Raw genomic sequence first — 19203 nt, forward strand, 5'->3', positions numbered from 1 at the left:
ATGTATCTTTGACCAGTATAATTACAATAGAATCTGGCAAAACCTCTTCCATGGCAATTTATTTATTTGTTATTCTGTAATGTTTGCCAAGAAAATGATGTCAGGTATGTCTCCATAAAGAATGCATGCTGAAATGCCACTACTAAGGTTGTAACTAATTATTGTTTTTATTATGGATTAATCATTTACTCAATTATTTGTTAGAAAAATTCAAATTGCTTGTTCTGTCTGACCAACAGTCCATACTCAAAGATATTCAATTTATAATGATATAAAACAGAGAAAAAAAACAAAAAATCCTCACACTTGACAAGCTGAAATTCAGTTATCAAAATAGTTGGTGAGAAAATTTCTGTCAATCGACTAATTGATTAATTGACTACTCATTACAGTACCACTGACTTTTAAAAGTTCCTCTTGTAATTCATTGTTGTCACTTAATTGGTCTGTCAAAGCCATATCTTCTGTCCCAAGGCTGGATTACAAGCACCAGGTTTACTCTATTATTTGGGTCTACATCATTTGATTAATTACAAATTTGTTAAAATTCTTCCACAGGGCCCCTCAGGAGGTGAATGTGGCCATGTAATGACCTCCTTTGCATTTTTAGGGGTTTTCAGCAGTTAATCAGTTAACATGAGTGGAAACAGTTTATATAACCACAGAAACATGGGGCCTGTACGTCTTACACAGGGAAGTAGAGAAAATACAGCTTTTAAACTAAATCAATTACAGTTTTTTTCACTAGACCGAGCAGCCTGTCGCCTTAAATCGCTTCACTGATCCGTTTTACCCCTTCAATAATAATGTTTCAGTCGTTGGTAATCACAACAGTTCAAAGATATGTAATTGAAATGCTTTGGCCTACATATGAATGTCTACAGTAAAAAAAAAAAAAAAACGTAAAGAAAAAAACATTTCCTTCCTGTCATGATTTTTTCCCCGGGCGGCATGTTGTTTATTTCCACCAATCAGAGCGCGTTTTTATTTCTGCTCAGCCAATGGGTGGCCAGGAAGTTCTCAATGTGTCAGTGGGTGTGATCTCTCAGGAAGAAGCGTAAGCGAACAATATAACAAAGTTTTAAGGTAAGTTTGTACCGACTTTAACTAAGATTTCCTTCGCACTCAATCAAAACAACAACATGTCTGCCTGCTGCGGTGTCTTAGAGCTGTTCAATAAACACTTCAACCGTTTGTTTGGCCGATGTTTTACGGCAGTTGAGTCTGCTGAACGTGAGGTTTCTCCACACGAACCGTACTCTCTCTCCAAAACACACCAAAATCCCTTCATGTTTTCATCTTTCTAACATAACTCTTTGAAATGTGAGAGTTATCAAGTAGACAGGCTGCTGTCTCCGGTTGGCTGAATCAAACTACAATACAGGTATAAAATTATTGAAACAAAAAAAACTCACCTGGTGCAGGTAACTAGCTAACTTCACGTGTTATAGCCATAAATCACGTGTACGCCTGGTCGGTTTAACACCCTGGAATGTGTTATTGGGCTCCTATCTACTCCCACTGTACATGTCAGTTTTATTATTTACCGAGTAACCAACCAATGCTGTAGATACGGAGAAAGCATAGTAGATTAATTGATTAGTCAATTAACAGAAAAGTAGTTGGCTGCAATTTTGATTTATTTATCCATTTAGTAATTTATTTGTCCATTGAATGTATCCTTTTCAGCATAAGTGGTTTGTAACACACTTTAATGCAGTTGTAAGTGTTGTAAGGCTGGTGTGTAAACAGATGATGACAATATTGTACTAATGTTGTAGTAGTAATTGTAGTAGTAGTTGGAATTGTAGTAATACAAAGTAATTAGTAATATTAGTCTGAATTGGAAAACTAATACGCATTCACTCATACTGCACATTGATAAAAACTGATTAATGTCATTATTTTATATTATAACACATTATAGTGTGTTAGAAACCATTTGTTAAATGTTTATATATTTCTCATGCTTAAAAGTGGACTTGAAGTAAAGTTTTACCTTCTAAAACTATAATGCTTTAAAGGATTGGTTCACTTTTAAAAAAAAGTTTTGTTTTAAAACACGTCCATGTATGTTGAAAGCATTAATATTCACTGTATGTTCCTCTTGTCCATACTGGCTGTAAAGACATCTCCTCCTAATGTCTAACTGATGGAGGATAAAATCCACAGCCCTCATTCTTTGGAAAAATCCTTTCTAAACTTCAGCTGTGAGGCTTAGACAAAGCTACTGCCTTGTTGTAGGAAGATCCCTCTGTGTTGCTCTCTGTCCTCTGCGGCTCAGCAAGAACACAAATCTTTGAACACGCAAAGGGAATTAAAAAAAAAAAAAACTTCGGAAGATACTGACTTGAACACAGATTATTTGAAGCCTCATATTAGCTTCAGCTGATGTTTTTGAATTCACAGGCCATTTTGTTTTTGTGTTGACAATGTTTCTGTTGATTGATTAACTGATCATTTATTTTAGTGCGGTACATTCTCCTGTGGCCATGATATAGGTTCCTTGTTGTGATTCATTGTTGTCACTTACCTTGTCTGTCAAATTGTGGTTTATAGAACAGACAGTTCCTGGTGAAATCACGCCAGTGCCTTAAGGAAAACATCTCTTTGTGGCCAGTACGGACAGGAGGAAAGATTACTCTGACTAGTAAATCTTTCTATGTATATTCAGTATATATACAGGTGGTCCCAAATGTCTGACTTTTGGTCCCATCTTTGTATATATTTTATATATTTAAGTAAATTGTCAAGCAAAAATGCAGATGATTTGCTGGTCTTGTTTTCAAGTGTGAGAACTCTGCTTGTCTCTGATTATATATCATTATAAATTGTTGGTTGGACAAAATGAGCAATTTGAACATGTCAACTTTGACAACTGTCACAACTTTTTGACATTTTATGGATTACGTGCTTCATCACATTTTGAATCAGAAAATAATTATTAGTGGTATCCCTACAATTATTTATATTTGATTGTGTGTGAGTTCACTTCATATCAAGCCGTTATCTACATAATTAGTTTAACTCTGGAGCTATCAAACACTAAAGACAATACAAAACAGCTGAAAACAAACAAGATCATCACAATGAGGTGAAATAATTCATTTGTGGAAGCAAGTTCATGTGTGAATCAATTATTTTTTCACCTGAATGTCAGACGGACTGTCCAGGGAATACTAGAGGTTGTCTTTTGGCAGCAAAAGCTAAATGATATATTTTAAGCTCCTGATGATCACTTAATCCTCATACAGCTGGTGAATTAATCTCACAGTATACTTCCAGAGTACCGGTAGATAGGATAGCATATAATTACATACTGGCTAAGTTGTGGAGAGTCCTGCAGACCCAGTAGCCAAACATACTGTGTATTAGTGAAATATGAGGACATGCATATAATCCAGCTGAGAGGATGCTCTTTCCACGCAGAGCGCTGTGCATCCTGTGCATGGAGACAACACCAAGAGAGACCTAGCAGGCTTCAGTGGTTCATCCAGAGCACAGGAGTTAGGGGCTGGACTGGGGGAGGGGAGGACTGAGATTAAACATGTTTTTATGTAATGAGGGTTTCAAAGGGAGGTTGGGGTAAAAAAGGATAAGGTGGAGTGAGGCCACAACAACCAGGGACCACTACGACAGAAGTGGTTTTAACTCCAGGAATAAACATATTTTTGGCTGTGTCTGGTCCAGGCAGTTGGATTTAGTGAGGAGGTTATATGATTTATTTTTCTCATCACTTGGTGAGAAGTCGTTGGAAACTGTATCTTCTGCACCAGATGAAAGGACAGAAATATTTAACAGCAGTTCATCACGTCTCAAGTTCAGGATCTGATGAAGAAGTCAGTGCTATGGCCGTGTAACTGAGATGTTTTTTGATCACCATTCGTTTTTAAAAAAAATATATATTGGTGTGCTATTAATCTATTGATAATTTTTTGCGAGATTGATTAATCTTTTAGTTTATAACATGCCATCACAATTTAACAGAGCCACAGGTGAGGTCTTTTCTTCCACAAACAGACAATTTACAATGATAGAAAACAGAGAAAACCAGCAAATCCTGAGGAACCAGCAAGTGTTTGGTGACTCAGTCAATTATCATAATAGTTGACAATTAATTTACTGATGATCAAATAATCATCTAATATATTGTATGCCCCTTAGAAAGCGCTCTACCTGGGTCCCTCAGAAGTCCATTCTGAAATATCATCTAATCCAATCTTAATCTTTTGGCAGTGTTGATCTTTGGGGGTTTCAGTTTTTTAATCTTATAATCTGGTATGGTTATAGTATTATGTAATAATAGCACTTTTCAAAAAGCCTTGAACTTTGTTACTAAAGGAACAAAACAAGCAGTCACTTATGATAAACCCAGTTCTATTGATCAACCCACTTTACAGAGGAGAGATGGTGTAAGACTATACAGCAGTCAGTTCACAGAACAGTTCACTGACCCCAGGACACACAAGCAAACTAAAACTGAAAGTGTAATGAGACAGAGCTTTAAAAAAAAAGCAGGGAAAAAGTTAATTGACTTTTGATAGGAGAGAGGGAACCTGGAACTCTGACATCCCCGGAGAAAATGTGGTAAAATCTAAATGTTTAATGGGAATGGAAAGCGTCCTGATTTCTCTGTGAAGGGAATGAAAAATGCACATGATAATTGAGAGGATGGTAAATTCTTGAATTTCAGAAATCTCAGTGTCACAGGAGGTTATTTGATTACTTGTAAAAACCCCTCAGGGTCTTTTAACATGTGTGAAGTTAATGGGTCATTTTCTTCAGGTTTATACAATTCTTCATTGAGTAAACACAGATACTGTTGGGGACAATGACATGGCAGCATCTTCAGCCCCAGTCATTGTTATGTATGATGTTCCTGGGTATTTTACAGCAGCTCGACACACCAATGCTTCTTCTGCTTTAACTCATCACTCTATAATTTTAGTGTCTTTGTCACAGAGGATGCTTTAATATTGTCTGCTCACTAGTCGAACCATGTCCCATGTGTCTCAATTTGTGTTCAGAGAATGGCGGACAAGACTGTGGATGGTGGGCCATGGACAGGGTGTGCAGTTATGTTTCTGCAGTCGCTCTGCCCCCGTGTGAACCTGCTCTCTCTCTACAAAGACCAACAGGGAAAGTTCATCATTTTCAAAGTCATCAAGCTGACACTTATAGGTAGCACTGGTATTTTTGTTTGGATCTATTAGGCATGTGTAGTATGCTAATTAAGATGGAAGAAGCATTTATAATTGCATAAATGCATTTTCTTGGTCTTTTATTAATGAGCATTTTCCATGGTCAGATTCTGCAGGAGGTCTGGGGGGTTACGAGATACTGAAGGTCCATGACGCTGATCCCTTCCTGGGGGTGGAGGTGAAGTTTGTGGACGTGACAGCATGTCAGCAGTTCCTGGAGAGCTACAGCTCTGGAGCAGTGCGTCAGTCTGTCTCGCAACACGCCTGCCGACTTCTTGCTCTGCCCCAAGAGTTAACAGTGGAAACCCAGCTCAAGGCCAGCACACACATCCTGGATCTCTATCTGGACAAGCTGGAACTTTGCCTACAGCACATCCACCTTTCACAGGTATGCTCCCTGTTTCTGTTTATTATTTTCACTTCTTTTATTCAGCCTGACAATGTATTCATATTCACATCAGTAAAACGTGACTGTATCCATCCCTCTATTGTTATTTGAAGTTGACATTTAAGATGTGGTTTCTAGGAGCATGTACCTTATTGTTTTTCACACTCATTTAACCAATGCATTATACAGTAAAACCGAATAGACCCTGCAAAATATCACTAAAATGTTAAATCATTCAAAAATGTACCATCTTACAATAATCACATTATTTTTAAGTTGAAGTGTATTTGACCTTATGTATAAGTAAATACAGATAAGTTAGATACTACTACATTGAAAGCACAACCTCAATGTAACAGAGGTGAGTTCACCAGCTGCAATATACCTGATCACACCTGTGATTTCTAGTGAAAGCAAACTGCATGAACAAGGTTATAAAAGAACCTGTGAACAGCGACGCTTCCTCACTCTTGCCCTGAAGTGTGTCTAGTGCATCACGGCTCCACATGGTAAGAAACTAAGAGACTTTATAAAGAATGGAGAGGGTACAGGAACAACAACAGCCTACTGATCATAAGCTTAACGCAGCTGCAGCAGGGGTGAGAAGGTATAGGAGGAGTCATACTACCAATAACAGAAGGCGCAGTGGCTGACCTAAAAAAAAAATTATGCCACGCATAATCACTGTTTACACAACCTTGCTTTAAAAAATGGACGGATCAGTGCTTCTGACTTGGTACAGTAGTCATCCGTTTCAGTGACTGATCAGACAGTGTAAAGGACATTGCATAAAGTCCACTCCATGGACAGTGTCCAAGAAGAAAAACCATTGCTCACTAAACAGCACAAAACTACAACTTATTTCTTTAATTTTCATAGGTAAGTGGGAGTCAGTGTGTGAACTCTTGTCTTGATGAATAAAGCACAGGTGGAGAACAGGGGAGTCCTGTGGTGTCAGGACATTCACTCAAACATAAACAAAAGTAATTGTCGCTGCTCTCAGAAGGAGCGTTACCTGAATGTTCTCATTCATCTTATTCAATTTAAGTGATCTGTGTCATTTTCTATCAGCCGGAGCGCCTGCGCGATGAAGAGATCGATCGTCTGGAGGAGCAGCTGCAGAGTCAGGCCCTTGGTCCTGCCCCACAATCCACCGTCATCACACAGGAAGAGCCTTCTGTTCCCAGCAACTGCTTCAAGTTTCAGAATAAAGTGTTTGGTGAGTCAAGATGACCATTTTTTTTTACTTTTGAGTCTTGTGTAGTGTGTCCTTCACTAGCTGAAAGAGTGGAGACTAAAATGTTTATCAGATAAAGAGATTTTTTCCTTCAGTTTGAGGTGCTTGATGAAATTTAATAACTTCACCTAAAGCCCATATTACACACTACATCACCTCCAGTCATTTTCTTTTCATTTTATACTGATTTATTATCTTTCAGTCAGCCATTCGGTTCGGTTTATTTCAACAGGGAAGTAGCAGAGACAAGGTTGTAATATGTGATCCATGATAGTGAACATCAGGCTGCAGAGATTGAGAGTTGTTGATCTGCAGTCAAAAAGCAACTTTTTTTAATTTGAGAAGTTCCCGTTTACACAACATTCATCTTTGCTGATTGATTGTTCTGCGTTAGATTTTCTGACAGCATATGAATTCAGCTCTGTTGTCAGGTGACTCTCTAATCCAACCTTTTATAAACTGATGGTCAGTCTATGGGAAGAGATTAGTGCTTGCAGATAATGTATTTGGGTTGCATTGATTTAGATTTGTCGAGGTCATAATGAACTGTGAAGCCAACATTAACTGATGAGGCACTACAATGTCTCAAAGGGGATTTGATCTTCTTATTTAGTTGATTTTTGGGTTTTAGATTTAGATTCAGCTTCCTCAGTCAAACTACTGTATCTGGCATAAGAGACTTGTGTTCCCTGAGTCCCTCCTTCAAGGCCTCCAACAGCCCTGCCTGTCCCGGTTTCAAGCGAATGTAGCTGCAACTATATGAATGCAACTGTGAACAAAATATGTTGGCATTTTTTCAAAGCAACTACTTTAAACCTCAAGCTGTGAAACTTGTCAAACACCTGAGTATTGTGAGTAAAATTAAGAATATAGTCCAGAGGGCTGCTGCAACAGAGGAGCAGCTCTTAACACTGAAATTAAATAACCAACCTCACATTAACTTTGTCTTGTGGGATTTGTAAATTGATGATGGTGGTTTTGATGGGACAAGGGACAGTGGGAAAATATGCCACTAGAGATATCTACTGAAAAATCTTAGCTTATTTTTAAGCAGCAAAGATCTGGTACAGACTTTGAGTCTGTATTCAAAATATGTTTTCCTCAAAAATTGTTCGTGACCCAAACAGTGCAAAAATGGCAGTGGTTATTGGACTTAGAAACAAGACCTCAGGGGCGTTTCGATAGCTGAACTGTTAGGGCGCCTACCAGGCGGTCGCAGATGCCCTGAGTAGTGAGTCCCTGATATGACTCACTGGCTGGCCGGACTGTTGGCTGTTGTCATTCCCCTGATCTCTGTCCCAGCGTTTCCCGTCTGACTTCACTATCCTATCCAATAAAGGCATAAAAAAAAGAAACCCTACTTCAAATACATGCGAATGTTGCTTTGAATCTTCCGGATGTGTGAATTAAGTACTTTATTGTGTGATAATATATCAGTGTTGTGTTTGTTCCACTGTCCCCAAGTGGCAAAAAAAAACAACCAATACTGCGACTTTAATGCGTTGTTAATGGGAAAAAGCTGCTACTGTATAAAATCTATTAATGTCCTTCAAGGTTAAGACTGCAGATCTGTAATTTATTCTGGGAAACTTTTACTGTTTGCACATAAATCGTAGTTAATTAATCACAATTAAGTATAGTTTACATTAATGTTTTTTTCTTCATCCTTTATCCTTTGTACCGTCAGAGGACCGAATGCTGACAGCGGCAGATGTTCAGAGCTTTTCTAACGGAGTGGGCCGTCAGTGGAAACATGTAGGGAGGGCCCTGGGGAAAAGCTGCCGGGCTCTGAAGGGTCCGGCCATAGACAACCTGGCCTACGAGTATGAGAGAGAAGGGCTGTATGAGCAAGCCTATCAGCTGCTCAGCCGCTTCATCCAGGCGGAGGGGAGAGCGGCCAAGCTGAGCCGGCTGGTCAAAGCACTGGAGGACTGCAAACTCACCAGCCTGGCTGAAAATATTCTGGACATACAGCCACGAGAGTAACATAACTGTGCTTTTGTTCTGCGTGTACGAGTCGTGAAAACTGAGGGGGACAGGTCCTCCCTACATGAGGAGAGGTTGACTTTGTCCCGCCTTCTTTTATAAACAGTGTGTCTGTTCTTGGTGGCGTCTGTCTCTGTCATCCCCACGTCTAAAATCATTCCTGTGTGTGTGTGTGTGTGTGTGTGTGTGTGTGTGTGTGTGTGTGTGTGTGTGTCAGACATGGTAACATCTCTGTGAGAACTGAGTGATTCATATCTTGATTTGCTTTTCAATTATTAGTATTATTGATTACTGTTTTCATTTAGATGAAATGATCTGTCCTCACTGTTAAAAAAGATGCTGTCCTGAGTTTAAGGCACTGTTCGAGCTGTCATGTACCTCTTTTATTTCTGCTTCATAAGTCAATTTACAGATGGAACCGGTTGGGTGTTGTTACTGAGTGAACAACTGAAGGTTATTGATTTTTTTTCTTTTCTACAAAATGGGTGCATACAAATTAAATGGTTGTTAAAAAAAAAAAACCCAAGTCTTCATGTTTGTGTTTGATGCATTAGTGTAATTAAAACGAAAACATAATTTTGTCAAAATTCCCTCAGGTACAATTTAGTGTTAATCCCCCTTGCCTACCATCACTCCCTGTCACTCACACACACGTGCACCTGCTCATATGATTGAACTGCTGATTACTGATGTAGTCGCTGAGTGTGTATGTGCCTGCATGTGGCATGCTGTGGAAGCTTCAGGGCAGAAAGGTGGAGATGTGTGTGTGTGTGTGTGTGTGTGTGTGAGAGAGAAGGTTTTATCTCAGCCTGGTTGTCAGAGGAAATTCACTGATGGATAGAGTCTGCTGGTTTCATTCAGGGTCCATTGTGAAGAGCCCAACCCCCCCTTTTACTCCACTTGACCGTCCGTCCAGATGTGATGTGTGGATTAGAAGCTTTTACCACATACAAACACTTATTTCTGCTTTATGGTTGGGCAACAACCCCCAGGATAAACATACACAGTTCTATAAATTGTGATAATCACACACATTTCACTTAGGCTGTAACCACGGCTGTAATTACCATTGAAGAAACTGAGATTGTGTCAATTTGTTTCAGGGGATTTATGACATTATCTACCAGGCTGTGGAAGACATTGTGACATTATTCTACACTTATACAAATATTACATATGTTGGGTTTTTTTTTTTTTTTTTTTTTAAAGCTGACTGTTATTCAAGACTAAATATGTTAAAGTTTCATTATCTTTTTGGCTAAAAAACAAGTATTCATACCTGGCGGTGCAGAAAAGGCAGCTTTAAATAACTGTCAGATCACAACGAAGGTGGTTAAATTTAAATGATTAAGAAAAAAACAAACAAAAAGTATTTTTTCATTCCTTTTTAATAGTTTGATTGGCGACTAGTCCATAATTTCTTATTTGGCTGGTTAAATATGGTGTGTGTCATTTCAATGGTCCTGGATGCAACTGTGAAGAAGTTGCTAACACACACACACACACACGCACACACACACCAGATCACATTTGCTTATGATCTGTAGAGGTTGAGAGTGAAGTATTCAAAAAGGCTACTGCACTTGGCAGCTACATGTTACTTTGTAGGTTTTATAGAATATGATTCGCTGGTACAGATTTTTGCTTTTGATACTTTGAGTAAGTCCTGTAAGTATTTTACTGCTAACAGTTACAGTATGTACTTTTAATTTTTACCTGCAATGAAGTACTCTGTATACTATAGTAATCTGAATACTAAGACTGATATGATAATTATTACATTATTATTACTAAAGCGTCAGTGTGTAAGCAGCTTTTCACTGTAGCACCTGCTCGAGATGGTGATAATTTAAACTGCTTTATATACAGTTATGTAATTTTGGTCCAGTGGTTCCCAGACTAGGGGTCGGGACCCTCTGAAGGGTCACTGCAGATAAATCAGGGGTGAGATGATTAATGGGAGGGGATAGAGGAAAAAACATATGTGATGCACAGACCTTTTCTAAGTGTTTAAGACTTTTCTCTAATCTTTGCTCTTTTATGAAATACTGGATCATTTTACTTCTTTGCGCCTTTAACGATTATTAAAAGGAAACCATCTGAGAAGCTCAGAGGGGAACTGTCTCTGTAGTGGATCTGCTACAACTCATAGACATCAGAAACATGACAGGGGTCCCCAACTAGACACTTGGTGAACTGATCATGTTTTTAATCCAACATTTTAATCTAGTAATCAGTAACTATAACTGTCCAATGAATGTGATGGGCTGAAACATACATATAATACTTCCCAATTCTTCCCTGTAGTAAAGTAAAGTAGTATAGGCCTAAAGTAAAATCAAATGTAAATACTCAGGTTAAGTAGCCTAAAAGTACATCAAATGTGTATTCAAATACAATAGTAGAGTGAAATAACTTTATTAAAACAGGTAGCAAGTAAAAAAAAAACATAATGTCTAAAAGAAAAAAAGAAAAGAAAGAAAGAAAGCGTTTTTTTTGTTAGTAATTCAGCTATAGATGAAATGTTTTGTTTCATATAGACACATTTTCCCTTTTGCTTGTAAATTTTTTATTTACAAATATAATTTTTCCATATTAATGTAAATGTAGTTTGGTGTTGACATGATTAAATGCCGGTGCACTCCTCGACAAGGCACGAGTGTCAGTATTTTAACAACGGCACGGTTTGCACCGACACCAGGAGACAGGAGGACATCTCCCATCTGAAGTCTCTCCAATGTGAATAATCTTTCACAGGCCGTGATTAAACCTCGGCTGCTCTGACGTCAGCCAGATTGTCTGCGGTAGGTGAGTCTCGCGCGGACAGCCCTGCTCCCTCCTCGTGCTCTCGCGCCCCTCCTGCCTGCCTTCGTGAACACATACGATGAAATCGCTCGCGCTCGCTGTCATCATCATCAGCGCCGCCCTGTAGAGAGAGAGAGAGAGAGAGAGAGAGACACCCCCTCCCCACCTAACAACAACCCCAACCCCGTAGGCTCGAGCACAACGACCCCACCCCCCAACCCCCTCTGAGAGAGGGGACGGAGAGAGACACACACTCAGAGTCACGGAGAAAAGAGCGTCTCTGGATCCCGGCTCTGTTCTGCCCTCAATCCGGGCCTAATGCTGTAGCAGACCGCGCAGAGGAGCGACTGAGAGACATCGCGCTGATTGAGAGTCGGTGAGGGACAGGGCGGACAGGGCGGACCGGAGCGACGACGGGATTGTTCATTCGCCTGGAAACATGGGATGTACACTGAGCGCCGAGGAGCGCGCAGCTCTGGACCGGAGCAAGGCCATCGAGAAAAACCTGAAGGAGGACGGGATGGTCGCCGCCAAGGACGTCAAACTGCTTCTGCTCGGTAAGAGAAGAGCCTCTCCGGCCGTGGGGCTGCTGCGCCTCGGCGCGGCGCGGCGCGGCGCGGCTCGGTGTTGCTTGTGGTGGGACTGCATGGGGCGGAGGTGCTCTCCGTGGTACTGATTTCACTGCCGGCTCTCACTCTGCCCTCCGTTTCTCCACAGGCGGCGGAGAGTCCGGCAAAAGCACCATCGTCAAACAGATGAAGTGAGTGTCCTTTTTATCGTTTATTTTTACCCTGCTCTACACAGCCAGAGTAAAAGGCCCGAGATTGCGCCTCCCTTATCTGTGCTAAGGCAGGTTGAGCCGCCATGTTTCGAGAGGCCATAGCCCCGGAGGAGTGCCGGTGACTCGAGCACCTCGTGCAGACAGACATTGAGGCTGCGGAGGCCGCACCGGTGCGTCCCAGGGTGCTGTTCACTGCCTGGGTGCTGAAATGTAGTTAACGAGGGTTTTACTTGACTACAGGGAGTGTGCGACTGGGGATATGTGGGTGTTGTTCCTCTCTCTCTCTCTCTCTCTCTCTCTCTCTCTCTCTCTCTCTCTCTCGCTCGCTCACTCGCTCGCTCTCCCTGTATGTGTGTGTGTGTTTGTGTGAATTACAGTGAGGTCACTACAGCTCCATTAGTGAATACCTCTGCTTTTAATCTTAATGGCTTTAAGTGCCCGATATCGCCGGGAGTACTTTGCCTATAAAGCGGATTTACGCAGAAATATGGCTTCTAAAACCGCATCTAAACCTTCCCCTGTCTAAGCTAAATCACTCTTTGATGTTTTAAATCACTGTTGTTGTTTTCTCTAAACCTCTTAGTTAAGTTTCTAGATGTTTCAGTCAGGAAAAGGCCCAGTCCATTGTATATTTTGTCCTGGGAAACATCTTTCCCAGTATCTGTGGGCAGCACCGCGTCTCTCTCTCTCTCTCTGCCTCCATCCTGCTCGGCACATCCCGGCCTGCACTGCACTGACTGCGCCCAAGCTGCCTCCTCCTCTTCCCTTCACCTCATTACCCTCCCTGTGGTCTCTGGTTGTCCATAACTCAGTGCTCTGCCCTGAAGTCAAGACAGTGAGGCCAAATAGTGTTTACAAACACTCTTCATGGTTTGCTTTAGCCTAAGCAGGGAGCAGATGGATGGGTTTTACTACACACTGCAGGTAATAAAGTTAAGGTATTGGAGGGTGAATTCAATATGCTCTGCTGTGTTTTGTCTGAACTTCATCATCATCATCATCATCATCACATGCTGGTCCAGAGTTTATTTTGTTTGATCCAGGCCTGGCTGTGGTAGTGAAATGAGGTTGAGTGCTACAGTGAAACTGTACCTGATTGAGTTTCACTGCATTGTAGGTGTGAAAAGGAGAGAGAGGAAGAGAGAGAGAATCTGGGAGGCCAATAGAAACTTTACAACGATTAAAAAAAAGAAACTGTGAAAATGTGACATATAATGCAGGAGTATCACAGCACACAATGGAGAAGATGGATTATATGAATTAAACAAGAGGCAACTTCATTGACGGCAGACGTAGTACTTACCATGCTCGTCAGCTGCAGAAATGTCAGAGCGTCTATTTTTACACTTTTCAGACTCTGATTGGTCAGTGAAGTTTTCATCAACCGCACGTACTGTATATAGAGCTGAAATGATTAGTCCATGCAATTAAAAATTAATCTGCAACTATCTTGATCATCTATTAATCGTTTAAGCCATTTGTTAAGCAGAAGTGGCAAAAATTCACCACTTCTGACTTCATTAAATGTGAATATTTACTGGTTTTCTTCATCCAAAATGATATTAAGTTGAAGGTCTTTGAGGTTTTGGACTGTTGGTTGGACACATCGAGCAATTTGAAAATGGGCAAACAGTGATTCGAGAAAATAATGTGCAGATTAATCGATGATAAATGTATTTGTTAGTTGCAGCCTTATTGGTATATTAATCTAAACTTCTGTCTTTGGCTTATGAGGCTTATTCACTTATCATCCCTAATTATGTGCATTTTACAGACACTGAAAGATCAGTTCCCCAGGGAAAATGTTCAGCAGAGGGGGTAAACCTAATGCCTAAAGATCCCAGTGCAAACATTTGTCACAGTTACGATAGGTTGATTAATTGATTTGCTGATTGACAGAAAATTAATGAGAAACAATTTTTATGAATCAATAATTGTTTTAATCATTTGTTAAATACCAAACAGTTGTTGGTTCCTGTTCCTTAAATGTGAGGATTAGATGCTTTTCTTGGTCATACATGAATGTCTTTGAGTTTTGGACTGTTGGTTGGGCAAAAGAAAAACGATTGATCAGTCACTTGAGCGGAGTTAGTGGATGTGGTCTTTGATTCGGGCAGGGTAGTTGACCTCTGCTATAAAACATCTCTTCCTAACGTCCACTGCTGAGATGAATATAGGTTAAAAAAAAAAAAAACAGCATCCCTTATTTATTTTCCTCATCAATCATCAATCATTGATCACAAAGGAATCAAAGAGAAGATGTTGAACTTTAAATGTGGATTACAAGTCAGTTTCAGGAAGATATGAGTGATTTTTTGTAGATTTAGTGTATGTGAGGTCAGGGTGAGGGTGCGCTGGTGGATAATTAATGTTGACTAGATTATAAGGAGTTTAACTGTGTTGTACTAAATGTAACAGCAGAGTCCTGTGTAGTGTGATTGATTAGTATTCTGTCTGGTTCCACTCCATTGCCCATGATTAATTATAAATGGCTTAAATATCACATTACCGTCTAAGTACAAATCACAGACTGAGAATGTGATCAATTTCTGTCCCATTACACACTGACACACTTTAAGATGCATTTTAGGTAAAGATGGTAGGAAGAAGGGAGAGAGCACTAAAAGATATGTGTGTTGTGTTTGATGCCAAGAAGGCAGGAACCCTCTATCTCACACACACACACACACACACACACACACACACACACACACAAAGAGCTCAATAATCTGCCAAAACACGTGGAGCTTTTATTTTAAAAAAGAGAATTGTTTAAGTCTGCAGGAACATATGGACATATGTGACTTTTTCTGTTTAGTCCAAGCTTGTGTCTCTGTGCTAATATCTGTGCGCACATGCAGGATTATCCATGAAGATGGCTTTTCTGGGGATGACGTGAAGCAGTATAAGCCTGTGGTCTACAGCAACACCATCCAGAGCTTGGCAGCCATCCTCCGAGCCATGGACTCACTGGGCATCGAGTTTGCAGACAAGGATAGAAAAGTTAGTCTTACCTTTACTCTCCAGCTGAAATGGTCGTCTACAGACAGGCTAGAAACTGAGATTTGACTGATCCAGCCTTGAAATTTAGGGGTTAAAAATGTGATTCTGTTGATATGAATTACAATAACTGTGTGGGTTGAGATGTTTAGTTGATGACCCTCACATGGACTCAATGCTAGGTCAAACTACAACTGTCACCACTCTTGGAAATATCTGACTTTGTAAAAAGCCCACAATACCATTACAATAGACGACTAATGATAAATATACAGATATAATTTGGATCCTCTTCCTCTGACCTTATGAAATGTTTTTGTCCAGGCCGATGCTAAGCTGGTTTGCGATGTGGTCAGTCGTATGGAGGACACAGAGCCGTACTCTGCAGAGCTTCTCACTGCTATGAAGCGTGTATGGGCCGACGCTGGGACTCAGGAGTGCTTCAGTCGTGCCCGGGAATACCAGCTTAACGACTCTGCTCAATAGTGAGTAGACCAAAACGATCATCAGAACATAAGAAAAAGAAAAACACTGGCCTTCCAATCCACAGTCTTGTTGATCTTCCTCTCTGCTGTCACCAGCTACCTGGACAGTCTAGACCGGATTGGGGCAGCAGACTATCAGCCCACAGAGCAGGACATCCTGAGAACCCGAGTGAAGACCACCGGAATCGTTGAAACCCACTTCACCTTCAAAAACCTACATTTCAGGTAGCAAGCGGAGAGACGTCGCAGCATCGTAGCTTGTGACACCTTTGTCTTTTTTTGTTGGCATTTTGTCTTAGATTAGGTTCAGGGATTACAGCTCTTGCGCCTGAACTGACTTTTTGCACTTTTTCCAGGCTGTTTGACGTGGGAGGTCAGAGGTCAGAGAGGAAGAAGTGGATCCACTGCTTTGAAGATGTGACGGCCATTATCTTCTGTGTTGCTATGAGCGGATACGACCAGGTGCTCCATGAAGATGAAACAACTGTAAGTGTGACTCCGTTCATATAGTTTGAATCCCTCTGGTGCACAATTCATGGTGGGGCTTTGGCTCATGTTAAAGGCTGTGACTGGGACATGCTGATGCCATAGTGGTCAAGATGGATGCCGTATGACCTCAATAACAGTAGTTCAATTGTGGCCGGGGTCCTCAAGATGAGTATTTACAGACTGATGATGCCATAAATTTATATTTTGAGTGTTTTGTATTTATTTGACAGTTTTCATAGAAAAGAGCTGCATGATTTCAGTGCCTCTCTCTGCATGACTCAATTTTATTTATGCACAACAAATTGTTATGTATATAGCCCAGTTTCTGGTGGATGTTGTTTAACATTTGCCATGGTGGAGGTCTGCTCTCTCTGAATGCCACTCTAGTTGATTTATTTGGCCATTTTTTAATGGATTATTTTATTTTATTATTCATTTTTTATTGTATGTGTGTGTGTGTTTTATGTCAGGAGCTCGGGGTCAGGTTAACAGGAAAAATCTTCTAAGATGATTATTTGTTTTGTTCCTCACTGATGTTAAATAAAATCCAATCTTTGACGGATATACCTGTAACATGATCAACAACTTTATTGTATTTGCTCAGTTGTACATTAAGCAATCAGTCAAACTGTAAATTGGCTATATGCAGTGTTTACTGTGGTGTTTTGTTGTAACCTCACATCCTAAAGCTCTCTCCTCACTGTAACAGTAACTTCATTGTTGTTAATTTTTCCTGCAGAACCGCATGCATGAGTCGCTCATGCTCTTTGACTCCATCTGTAACAACAAATTCTTCATCGACACCTCCATCATCCTCTTCCTCAACAAGAAGGATCTGTTCGCTGAAAAGATCAAGAAGTCGCCGCTGACGATCTGTTTTCCAGAATACACAGGTGAGTCCCTTTATTTACATTCATTCTCAGTCAGAGCTGCACCCTGAGCAAAGTGATGAACGTCAGTCCCTCATGCTCTCTGGTCTCTTCTCTCTCTTTTTCCTCCACTTGTCTCCAGGTGCTAATACTTACGACGATGCTACTGCATATATTCAGGTTCAGTTCGAGAGTAAGAACCGCTCTCCCAATAAGGAGATCTACTGTCACCTGACCTGTGCCACAGACACAGGAAACATCCAGGTAGTGTTTGATGCCGTCACTGACATCATTATTGCAAACAACCTTAGAGGGTGTGGCTTATACTGAGGCCTGGCCAAGCACAGAGGTTGTCATGGAGAGTATGAGGTGTTAATAATGATAATTTTGATGATACTTAAACACATAAATATGTAATTCTACACGTCCAAATGGACCCAAAGAGCTGCCGTCAGACACCACACTGGATTATTGCCATGATTTCTTCCCTTCCTCTCATTTTGATTTCAGTGTACAACCCCAGTTTTGTCATATCAAAATGTGTTTTTGAGCTGAATGTTTCATTTTTGTTTGTTGATGAATGTGTCAACAATTGGAAAGAAACAGAAGCGGCAGCACCAGGGGTTTATTCAGCTCGAGTCTTGTTTTGCAAAAACTCAGCCCAGAAATACATCACGAGGAGTGTGCAATGTCATTTTTAAGCACAACGTGGAATATTGTCCCATTCTTTATGTGACATTTTTTTATGTGCAAGTCTCGAGGCGTTTATATCTGTCCTGAATACAACCTCTGGTGCTCCGTTTGAAGAGCTGCTGTGTGTGTGAAGGTGGAGATGATTATGATGTTGGGGAGGTGCTGTACTCGTGGCTGAGGGTCATGGTTTGAAAGAAGGAGGCTCTTTTAACTTTCAGAAGGGACAAAGCTCCCCTCTCCTTCAGTCCCACACATGACTGAGTAGCCTGCAGGTCTGTTCCACTCTCTGCTTTCTCTTTTACTTTAAAACATAATGAAAGAGACGATTCTTCTGTTCAGAATGGCCGCCCATTGCCACTGGCCTCCTGTACCCTGAGGAAACACCTATCAGCCAATGATATCTCAAAAAAAAGAAAAAAAAAAGAAAAAAAAATCATATCGGTGCCAACCATCTGAGAACGACAGATCGGAACGACAGGGGATTAGGATCAGAAAAATCATAGCTCACTCTATCAACTAATATTATTTAAGTAAGAGATATAACATTTTATTATCATCGAATGATTTAATTATTTAACCTCATGCCCTACATGCCTCCTCCTACCTCCTGAAAATCCCGTGCCACATATTTATTTCCTGTCATGAAAAACTGGGGTACACGATACCTGTCTGCGGTTCAGAGGGTGGAAAGCAGCCCTCCAATGACATCTTGTTCTCTGTGTGATGCTTTACCCTTCGATGTGAATCTGTGTAGAAATAGAAGACTGCACGAGGAGAACAATATTATTTGAGGCAGCCTCTGTCTGGGGGAGTTGGGGAGTTTTTTAACCCTCTTCTCCCCTGATCAGAAAACAGGGAACCATTATCCCCCGTCTGTCACATTTCTCTCTTCACAGAGAAAAAGTACAGCTCTCCATTTTCACCTGTGCACCCAGAAATTCATCTTCCCATCCCTGTATACTCTTACCTATCACATATCAGTCCCCGTATCCTATCTCCATTTTCACCTTAAAAGCACCGTACTGTATATATATATTATGATTATACCAGATTTTTTTTTTTACTGTGAATGTTTTTGTGCTGCACCCCATCCTATTCAGTAGTTTATTGGTTGCTCTCATGTGGAATGTTTGTGCTGAGCCAATCGAATGTTGTGTTTACATTAAAGCCACACTTTTCCTAACTATCCCCGTCTTCGTGGTCTGAGTCTGATTGCACTGGAGAAGGTTAAGAGGGCTGATAACAAACAATCGCAGCACTGTCCTCTCA

At 40.6% G+C, this 19203-nt stretch overlaps 2 protein-coding genes across 2 annotated transcripts; both read left to right on the top strand.

Moving 5' to 3' along the window:
* Positions 1-929: 929 nt before the first annotated feature.
* Positions 930-9399, top strand: tradd (tnfrsf1a-associated via death domain). The gene is made up of 5 exons (XM_023395693.2): positions 930-1086; positions 5028-5181; positions 5309-5589; positions 6661-6808; positions 8514-9399. The coding sequence occupies exons 2-5, from the start codon at positions 5031-5033 to the stop codon at positions 8810-8812; spliced, it is 879 nt and encodes a 292-aa protein (XP_023251461.1). The 5' UTR covers positions 930-1086; positions 5028-5030; the 3' UTR covers positions 8813-9399.
* Positions 9400-11768: 2369 nt separating this feature from the next.
* Positions 11769-19120, top strand: gnao1b (guanine nucleotide binding protein (G protein), alpha activating activity polypeptide O, b). Its single transcript, XM_023395714.2, has 8 exons — positions 11769-12174; positions 12335-12377; positions 15260-15401; positions 15723-15883; positions 15980-16108; positions 16240-16369; positions 17112-17265; positions 17384-19120. Exons 1-8 carry the CDS (start codon positions 12057-12059, stop codon positions 17569-17571), a joined length of 1065 nt encoding a protein of 354 aa, XP_023251482.1. The 5' UTR covers positions 11769-12056; the 3' UTR covers positions 17572-19120.
* Positions 19121-19203: the final 83 nt, after the last annotated feature.

Source organism: Seriola lalandi, unplaced genomic scaffold, assembly GCF_002814215.2.
Source record: "Seriola lalandi dorsalis isolate HSWRI2012SDOR001 ecotype SW California unplaced genomic scaffold, Sedor1 jcf7180002054968, whole genome shotgun sequence".
In the NCBI taxonomy this organism is placed as follows: Eukaryota; Metazoa; Chordata; class Actinopteri; order Carangiformes; family Carangidae; genus Seriola; species Seriola lalandi.

Coding starts and splice junctions, on each gene's coding strand:
- tradd (XM_023395693.2), top strand. CDS start 5,031: ATGGCGGACAAGACTGTGGATGGTGGGCCATGGACAGGGTGTGCAGTT. Junction 5,182..5,308: donor CATCAAGCTGACACTTATAG/GTAGCACTGGTA, acceptor TTCCATGGTCAG/ATTCTGCAGGAGGTCTGGGG. Junction 6,809..8,513: donor GTTTCAGAATAAAGTGTTTG/GTGAGTCAAGAT, acceptor TTGTACCGTCAG/AGGACCGAATGCTGACAGCG.
- gnao1b (XM_023395714.2), top strand. CDS start 12,057: ATGGGATGTACACTGAGCGCCGAGGAGCGCGCAGCTCTGGACCGGAGC. Junction 15,402..15,722: donor TTGCAGACAAGGATAGAAAA/GTTAGTCTTACC, acceptor GTTTTTGTCCAG/GCCGATGCTAAGCTGGTTTG. Junction 17,266..17,383: donor CTGTTTTCCAGAATACACAG/GTGAGTCCCTTT, acceptor ACTTGTCTCCAG/GTGCTAATACTTACGACGAT.